General features: G+C 34.0%; 1 protein-coding gene across 3 annotated transcripts; it reads right to left on the reverse strand.

The window, feature by feature from the left end:
• Positions 1-346: 346 nt before the first annotated feature.
• Positions 347-7,884, reverse strand: LOC105791614 (uncharacterized). Of its 3 annotated transcripts, XM_012619769.2 has the most exons (14): positions 7,314-7,813; positions 6,598-6,656; positions 6,292-6,394; positions 6,085-6,194; positions 5,777-5,845; positions 4,621-5,214; positions 3,409-3,938; positions 3,181-3,245; positions 2,628-2,707; positions 2,286-2,390; positions 1,964-2,103; positions 1,744-1,872; positions 1,106-1,255; positions 347-1,006 (listed from the first exon to the last, which is right to left on the reverse strand). In XM_012619769.2, exons 1-14 carry the CDS (start codon positions 7,495-7,497, stop codon positions 871-873), a joined length of 2,454 nt encoding a protein of 817 aa, XP_012475223.2. In that variant the 5' UTR covers positions 7,498-7,813; the 3' UTR covers positions 347-870. The 3 variants fall into 3 exon arrangements, 2 of the variants coding, with proteins under 2 accessions (XP_012475223.2, XP_052490892.1); XM_052634932.1 differs by lacking the exon at positions 6,598-6,656 and having other exon boundaries at positions 7,314-7,462; XR_008198720.1 differs by lacking the exon at positions 347-1,006 and having other exon boundaries at positions 1,108-1,255; positions 1,744-1,898; positions 7,314-7,884.
• Between the last annotated feature and the right edge of the window lie 1,887 nt (positions 7,885-9,771).

Consider the following 9,771-nt stretch of genomic DNA (forward strand, 5'->3'; position numbering starts at 1 on the left):
ATCTAAAAAAATATAAAATAAAGTATTATAAACTTAAAAATAGACCAGACTCGGGCATTAAATGTTCAAACCCAAACCCGACCCACATTTTAAAAGAGCTTAATCTTTTTTACCTAAACTCATTTTTTAGACATAATATTCTTATCCAAATCCTCCCAAATTTCGCATTGCTTTGAGCCCGACGCATGAACAAGGCTATCATTTGCCAATATGAAAAATACTTTAATTATACCAAAAATATAAAACCCATATTTTACCAAGTAAGCTGACCAGATTAAAACAAATCACCTGTTTTAGATTCACTTGATCCGATCTTAATCAGTACTTGAATGATAATGTTTATAAATAAATAAAAAATTCAACTACTTTTTTGCTATTAAACGATGGTAACACCTGCATTGTTTTATACAAACAATATCATAACCCTAAGATTGAAATAAAAATACTAATACTAAAATTCAGATTCCATTGCTCAACAAGAATAAAATCCCTATTTCAAAACACCTGCATCTTTGTCTTCACATTTTGCTCTGCTACCCCTAAAGGCTAAAGAGTTTTTGGTCACCTTTTTATCCCTGCCTCAGTAATTTCCCCTACCTATTGGTGTATACATGCATATACATACATATAAATATGTATATGACGTATACACACACATGTATATATATTTACAAAAGGAAAACAGACTCCTGGAAAAGGTGGAAAATGGGCAAATTTTACAAGAAAGCTATTGAAGTGGTGAAGTCTTATTTGGTTGTACAAACCACTGTGGCAGATGACATTTTTCCTTTGAATGTCTTTGACAATAACGTTATTTCTTTGTTATTTAAACTTTAATTTTCTATGACAAGTTTTATCCTTTTCTTCCTATTAACCTCTTGAGAGAGAATCTTGGCGAGTTAACTGATAGTTTGCATCTGTGGGTCTTTCGTTCCCACTGTTTATGGTGATTACTTTTGAACAGAGGAAGAAGAAGGAAGATGTGTATATGGTGACGTGCCAAACACTGCATCAAAGGGTTACAATCAAATATGATATATATATATAGAGAGAGAGAGAGAACGAGAGTGGTCTTTTAAAATAAAAAGGATGGAGAAATCCGAACCTGTGCCAAATCCAGTAGTTTTGACTGTTCTCGAGATCCCTGCTTATTGCTGCCATGGCCAGTGCCATAAAACCAGCAAGCAGAAAACCCCAACGAAATCGTTTCATTATGGTTTTTACAAGACTGTTCACCCATTCTCGGATCCGCCGTCTACAGTTAAAAGAAACCGTGCTCAGCTTTCTGGAGGAAGTTAAATAATTCATCTGGTAAACACTAATGTGTTATCTTCGGGTATCAACCAGGTTGTGCTTCTTTCTTGGAAGAGAAAGTTTTAATGGTTCATCCCGTAAACACTAATGCATTATCTTCGGGCATTATTAATTCCAATTATACAATTATATTTCTTTTGAGAATCAACTTTTCTAATGATCAAGCATGATTTCCAGTTTCAGGTGAAAATCATGCACTTAAAACGTCAGATGATAAATCACAATAACGCCAATGTTAAAGGCATAGTAAGCACAATAGTTCAAAAATGAAAAGAAGCATAATTTTTAACTCTCTCGGTATTAAATACTAATAATTAAAGGTCCATTGTGCACTAGTGCATGTAGTCCTGAGCACACGGTTTTATTTGTATCAGGAACTGAAAAAAACAATATGCATGAACTTCATGATGGTAGAGAAGAGAATCTCACCTCTCAAGCGAATTTAGACATAAATCCATTGAAAAGGAAAGCGATCTATACTTGGTAGAGAATTCTATCAACCACCCAACAAGAAGGGCTAGCGCTCCAATTGCCATCACTAGAATAACATTCGAGGGCCTGCACAACTTCGCCCCGTCAACCACCTACCGTATCGGTTAGAATATGGCCATTAATTTAAATTAATAAAAATGCAAGCAGATCCCTTTACCTGGTTGCCTTAGTTATGGCCATCAGGGCAGTAAGGATAGCCACAACCGTATGGATTGCCCTTTTATAAACTTCACCAATTGTTGTGAGGTAAACAAAGGTGCTCACCACGGCCAAGAATGAGAGCCAAAAGTCAAAAAACTGAAACATTTCCCAAATTGCTATTCAATATTAGCTCAAACTGAGTAACTGAAAATATGGAGAACTTTAGCAACAATGAAACACAATAGGCCCACATGCTTATTCCACTATGCTTTTTCAACGTTTTTCATGATGAATAATGTCATCCTTCTTAGGGGGAGAGAAACTAACAACACATATACCTGTAAGACACCAAAGGATAATGCACACCAGGTGCCCACATCACATGCATGATATAATCCACTTGAAATTCCACTTGATGTGTAGATCACCCATTCTGCAAAAGCCTGCATAAAAACAACCAATTTTTTTACTAAATATGACCATCGAAGAATGAGTTGGCAAGTTCATGTCGGATGATTAGAATTAGTTCAATTCCAATACTAAATGTTCCTTTCTCCGCTCAAAAGTTGGTTGATATCAACTGCTGCTAATGTTTCACCACAAAAGATGATCAATGTTTTTGCAAGAAATCTGAATCATAAGCAAATATACGTTAGCCCATGACATAAATGGAGCTCTACCTTCTGCCTGAGAGCCCAAAAAGCAGGAAGCACAGCTGCAGCATTTGACGCGATTAGAGCAATTGATTGCCATATGTGTCCTGCATCAGTTTCCAAGTACAGGATTGGCTAAAATTGATTTAATATCATTACATGATACCAAGCCCTGGAATGCATTCTAAATGCAAATAAACCTGTTCTTAAGCAAGAGAGTACAAGACTCATCTAGAAGTATATAAAGCTTTTTGATGGGCTTGACTCAGGAATCAAGTATAGATTAGAGACCAAAACTCGAAAGCTATAACGCCAGATAATAAACTTAAGTTGGAGTTTGCATAGACCGAGCCAATGATTACAGCCTTTGCCAATCTCTCCCCTCAACACCCCCCCACCCTCCCCCGCCTCCAACCTACATTAAGTAGATGTATGATCTAAATATTTTCGTGAAACTAGTCACTTCCTGGAAAGAGAGAATAAAATAGCCTACTTTGGAACCATAAACAATAATGTTGATGAAAAGTAGCGGTAGGGATGTCAGCCATATTTTTGCATTCAACTCCAGAAAAGAATTTACCTTGACGGGATACAATCTCAATGCTACAATCAAAGCCTCCATGGGTACGGTCACAGGCACAAAAGCTGAGAAGCAGAAAATAGTACAGTTAGAAGGAAATCATAAATGCCCTTTAGACATTCATCATCTCCTCAAACAAGGAATCACATGCAATTAGATCTAAAAATTAAAATATTTTGCAATAAAAAATTAGATAAAAGAGTATAAAAATATGGAGATGGCTAATACCTGTATGATGTTAATCCACTTGCATCAAGAGCAGATTTGCAATCACCATGATAGGAGCACCTTTTCGGGCATCTTTCAAGTGAAACAGACATGGTAGTCTGCCTATTGGAAGTGCCATCAGTGCTGTTTAGATTCCTTAAAGCAATATTCCAGGTTCCTTCCCTAACATATAAGATGTAAAAATCGGCCTTTTCTTCACTTGAACTGTACAAAGCGAAAAACATGGAGCCATGACTGTTGCTTGTCTTGTTTACATAATAATAGTCCCAGTTAACAAGCGATGGCAATCCGCCATTTCTAACATATATTTCATAATTTAGCTTTCTATCTGACGTCAGCCGAATATGAAGATTTCCACCAGCTGCACCATGGGGAATGTCCAGGATAAAATAAGTCCAGGTATTGAGTCCTCCAAATGAGTAGTTGCTTAAAAGGGGCTCAAGAAGAAAATTGGCAGCATCCGACATCACTTTCTCACTATATGGCAAAAAATAGGACTCAAAAGGGGTGGAATCTTTCCTGAGAACCGTCTGCAGACAACCATTCTCAGCTTGTCAATAACTTACTCCTGCGAATGAGTTTCTACAAGCATCAACAGAAAGATAAGATAGTCCAGGAATAATACTGTTCATAAATCTAATTAAAAATAATAACAAAACTAAAATGGAAATCAGAAACCAATAGTTGCAACCCATTACTCAACGTCTAAGAAAATGAGTTTCTTCGAGAATCAACAGAAAGAAAAGATGGTCCAGGAATAAAACTGTTTGTAAATCTAATTAGAAATAACAATAAAACTTAAATAGAAATCAGAAATCAATGGTTTCCAAACCAAAATTTGGCCCTTCATTATAAAGGCCATAATTTGGTTGGTAGAATTTGACCCTTTCAGTCCTTGATATCAGATTGTAAAAGATATGGTGTCCAATCACCGATGACTGGAATTCACACTGTCATCCTCTCATCTTTGGTTTTGTAAATGTTTATGCGTCACCATTAAGAAGCAAGCAAATCATTTCGCTTCTCCCCCCCTCCCCTTTTCAAACTGATATATACTTTATCCTTACAGATGTGAATGGGTATATATATTATTTAATGTGTTCATTTTAACATAGGCAGATAATTTCATAAGAGCATCAAAATATAAAAACAAAACACAAAAAAGGGGAAAATAGAGAGAATACGTATAACACATTTCTTGACAATTCCCACCTGAAGCATGTATCTTTCGGATAAACAATTTGGCCCAGCCTTCCCCAGTGGACATTCGAGTTCTTGTAGTTCTAGGGAATAGCAAACTTTTGAAACATTACTTTGAGATCCACCAGTTTCCTTCGAGAGATTTAGAGCTAGAATAGAAATATACCATTGACCAACCTTTGGGGAGTTAATGACCAAGGGGGATTTATTTAAGTTACCAGAAAAATCATGTAGAGTAGCTGAAGGCATAGCACCATAACGAGCAAAGCACATTAAGTCAATTCCACTACTATTCCCAGAGTTATTTACAGGTCTTAACCTTACATTTTCTGCTGAAACGGTTAAAAATTCAGCTACTCGTAGTATCTCTAAGGTGTATATTTTCATTTCTTCATCTCCAAGGCAAGAGGTCACAAAATTGTTCCTGCATGAAAGCATGCTTTGATTGAAAAACCCAGATGCCGAACCATTTCCAGAATTATTGCGAGATAGACCACATGAAAGCAGTTCAACAGTTTGGTTGCAATATTGCCCCTGCATTGATGAGGTTATACATCCTTCCACGCTAATATTGGCTGCAAAGGAGTAAGAAGGGCCTCGAACAATCTGCAATCCAGAGCATTAGCTGTAAATTCAATTTCCAGTAGAATGTCTGGAACAAATGTACCAATGCCTCTTCACAAAGAGGATAAACTGACATGGAAAATATAACAAGAATGAGATAAATAGGATCAAAAGCAAACATCTTCAAATAACAATTTGATGATTCACCAGAAGATTTCAATTCCACCAGCTTAAAAGCAATCAAGGATTCTTTTTGCTGAGAAAACTTGTTATCTGGCATCACAAACCAGTCTGGATATTTCCTTATAGCCATCTAACAAGTTTCCGTCATGCAGATCTTACCATTAGAATATCCATCTATCAACATGGTTTTATATGTGGTTCATTAGGAGTTTACAAGCATCTTTATTTCCCTTTTGAGCAAAGGATTCCATGTGCAAAGAAAATATAGTTATTTTCCTCTGAACTGAATTAAACAACACAGGTATATATTTTCAACCAATAAATTGCTTAACCACAAGAAGTGGGTGAGAACTACATAGAAGCTAGATACAATGGAGCCAGCCATGAATAAGGTGTAAAATAGCTCAGTTAGTAATCTTACCATCTTTGACTGTGTTCTTGTAGGCCCAACACCATTGAAAAGACCAAAATACAAAACCCTGGCAGATATCTGAAACACATATTTTAAAGTTATTATAATGCCAACAGCTGAATCTCAAAAAAAGAAAAAGAAAAAATGAGGAAGTTTTGGAATAATCCATGTGCCATACTAAACCTTTGACCCCACCCACCTCACACCCCTGGTTGTGGGGTAAAATAAGCCAAATGCCATACTTGCCCAAGAATTCAGTTAAATTACACAAGAAACCGACTTTTCTAAGAAAAGTAAGGGTGATAATGATAGCAAACCTGCTCGTTTGTCAACTTCATTGTCATATTTCTTGGTACAGGATAACACTGCTCTGAATTTTGAAGCACTTGTGCTCCTTCAAAAGAGCTGTTAGATAGTGCAACTAGTTCTGCAACATAAGAAAACCTCTTAAAACTGCTAGCCATTTGGCATGAAAGTTAGTAATTATATAAGAAAATAATATTTTATGTTTGTTTGCAAGATACCTCCAAATGAAGTGTTTGAGACATCTGGCAATGGAAGGCTGCCTTCTCTGAAACATATCATCGGCAGCGCACTTTTAGGAACTTTTTCAACACTTTTAATATCCTGCAAGCAGTTTGAAGCATAAGAAAGAGTGATCGGTTAAACTATCAAATGTTATAACTCCAAAATCAGTGACTAGATAAGCGATGAAAACTTTTTAACGATTTGCATCAATAAAAGAGTAGACATGCAGTATGAACAAACAGAAGAAATCCAACCATACTGATTAACCTGAAAACCTAATTAACTTGGACAAGCATACTTACAAGGTTGACACTTGACTTCAATGCTATTGACATTGAGGAGAACCATGGAGGTAAATCAACTGAGACAAGGAAAAATTGTAAACCCAATGAGGCATTACAGAAGAAAATAACTCAAATAGTAATACTATCTAATCGATCACCATATTTTTGAACGAATCTCATTTTCCAACTAACAATAGATTTGAATGAAAATAGCACAAAATATGAAACTTTTTTTTTCTCTTGAATACAAATTCCTGGGAATGATACTTCCTAGCTTTCCATCAATATAAACCAACCTAATAATCAGCATGACAGAACGGAACACCTTCAGACTTGATATTTCTAAATCATTGTCTCTATAACTAATTTAACTTGGTCCTGATGAAGCAGTATTACAATTAAATATGATACAACACTTGAGTTAAACGGAATAAAACTTAAACCAACAATCAAATTGGACTAGGAAAATTTTAACATCTTGCTTTGATCATTAAAACAGAAAATTAAGATTAAAAGACAAAAAAAAAAAAGAACGTTTAAATTGAAAGTAACAACAACGGAAAATACCATCCCAAAGCAGAAACAACAATCCAATCATTTAAGTTAAGTTTAAACTTTGAAAACTACCCATTAACCAGAGCAGTCCATAAGAAAAACATCAAAAAAAGAAGAAGGGTAACTTGACCCAAAATAACTTATAAAAAAGACCACAAAAAAAAAACAGCTTTACGTACCTCGTATATAGCGCATATCAAAGGGTCTGATCTGGGTTTCTGGGTATTTGAAGCTAGATATAGTAAAGGTGTTATATCCAGCAAGTTGCTCAATTGAATTACCGTGCCCAAATAAACAAGGAAAGAGAGTGAAAAGACTTAGAATCAAGCTAGAAACAGAGCAAAGAATCGAATTTTCTGCCATTTTCTTTTGTGGCGATTCTTACAGGGAACCCAAAAAAACAATGATAGCAATCAGGAGATAACTTAGAGATAAAGGAATTAAAAGCATAAAAGATCGTATTTTGGAAACTTTTCTTCAACTCCTTAATTCAGATTTCAGTGGGCATTTTTTTTAAAGGCTATTTTAATTTTTAATGACTGCAGCTATAGTGCGAGTCAATTTAAGCAAAAGGAGAAGGAAAATAAGACCACGCTCGAGCAAGAGGATCGTGTCAAAACGCGCCACCTCGTTCAGAGGAACTGTTTGGTGATTAGTATTGGTTCTAGAAAGCCTAAAGCATTTGAAGTACCAAGAAAGCACGTTTAAGATGTTGAAACCAAACAGAGTTTAGATTGTTTTTGACTTGTTTTTTTTCTTAGCTAAACCAACCTTATTTTATTTAATTAGAAAATCAACGACTTCGATTTGGTCTTAAAAACCTTCCTTTCAAACTCTTTTTTCCTTTTTTGCTTTATTCAAAAGCCTGACGCTTTTTTTTTTTTAAATCTCTCCATATCATTTTTTAAAATTTTCTGTAAATTAATTAATCTGAATTATTGATAAATTAATGTGAAAATGAAATTTTAAGATTCAAAATAATAGGGCTGGGAAATTTCAATGCCGAAATTCGAAGAACAAAAGCCCGATTGCTTGAAGAACTCCCAAAATTAGGGCTCGATTAGTTCTCAAAGTTGTTAATTAGGGCTTCCAAGGGGACGATCGATTCAGTTTCTTCACAGAAAGATAGGAGCCAGATGAATCAACGATAGCTGCAGCGGTGGCGGGGGCGGAGGGCGGGCAACTTCAATTTCTTATACTGAAAGTAAAATCGACTCACCTTCAGATAGTAATCATTTATACATAGGATCAAATGTTTTAATGTCGTTAATCGGATTGAATCAAATGGAGGAGTCGAAAATGAGTTAGGTTCACTTACAATTGAGGTGACATTTTCATCTTTACTTTGCTTTGTTCACTGCTCCCGTCCTCTGTCTCCCTCTTCTGTTCTGTTATCATTTTATAACTCTAATGGCGAACTTATGCTGATTGCGTTTGGTCAATCTTGTTTTCAAATTACTGTTTTAGGTTATCCGCCCCTTCTTTGCTTCTATATATTTCTTTTTAACAATCAAATTTTATTTTATAATAAGATTATATATAAACTTGAAGTTAAGTATCTTATTTATATAATTAAAATATTAAAATATTATACTATAAAATATTTATTGCTAAATATCTATAAATTGTAATATATATTTGTTATTAAAATATTAATATAGATATTTTAAAATAATATGCTAAGAATATTATTTAAAATTTAAAATTATTATTGTTAAAATTTATTAAGTAAAAAAAAAGACTTTGTCACCACTTCCCATTGAATTTGATGTGTTCTTTTTGTTGTTGTTGTTAAACATTGGATTTATTGTGTTAATGGTTTACTTTTTAAGCTTTATCATTCACAGCAAAACCATGCTTTGAATGATTAAGTAAAAATATATACGTCACAAAAGAAAAAATAAGACATAAAAATGAGAGGGACTTGTGAAAATAAATCAAAAAGAGAGGAGGAAAAAAAATTAGTGTGAAATAAGAGTAAATGTGGTAAATTGGTAGTGATAAATTTTAAGAATTTTTTAACTAAAATAATATTAAATACATAGGAGGGAAATTTTGTAAATATCTCGGTCATAAGACGGCGTAGTTTCATGCTAAACCCGATTCAACTTAAAACTTAGTTTCCTATCAAATCGGCTCAAAATTCATTGATTTTGGGCTTTTTTTTTTTACCATCCCTATTTATCACTCAAATATGTTAATATGTGTGTATATATGTTTATATATTTTTTCTAAAAAGATAAATTTAATGGTTAAATTAAAAAAAAAAAGGAGAGAATCATTTGCACTGTGTAAAATAAACATGGTTTTATGCATATTCACGATTACTATTTTAATAATTTAACCATTATATTTACTACATGTCAAGTTTGGAGTTAATTTTTCTAATTATTTGTTTTATGCAAACAACTTTCAACCACCAAATGTATATTAATATAAATAATATTTTAGATCGGCATGATAGAAATATCATATCTATTCAAAATTTTACATAAAATCAATAGTTGGATTGTTAAAATATTAATTATCACACTTGGTGTGAGTAAACCATTTCCCATTTGATGAAAATATTATATATTGGGTTAATCGTTGAAATCAATTTTTTGGGGTTAGTATATCATTTGATACTTGAGTTTA

Source organism: Gossypium raimondii, chromosome 8, assembly GCF_025698545.1.
Source record: "Gossypium raimondii isolate GPD5lz chromosome 8, ASM2569854v1, whole genome shotgun sequence".
Classification (NCBI taxonomy): Eukaryota; Viridiplantae; Streptophyta; class Magnoliopsida; order Malvales; family Malvaceae; genus Gossypium; species Gossypium raimondii.

Excerpts from the sequence above, each read along its gene's own strand:
- LOC105791614 (XM_012619769.2), bottom strand. The coding sequence starts at position 7,497 with ATGGCAGAAAATTCGATTCTTTGCTCTGTTTCTAGCTTGATTCTAAGT. Across the intron at positions 6,395-6,597 it reads TGAAGTCAAGTGTCAACCTT|GATATTAAAAGTGTTGAAAA; the intron begins GTAAGTATGCTT and ends AACTGCTTGCAG. Across the intron at positions 2,104-2,285 it reads TATCCTTTGGTGTCTTACAG|TTTTTTGACTTTTGGCTCTC; the intron begins GTATATGTGTTG and ends GAAATGTTTCAG.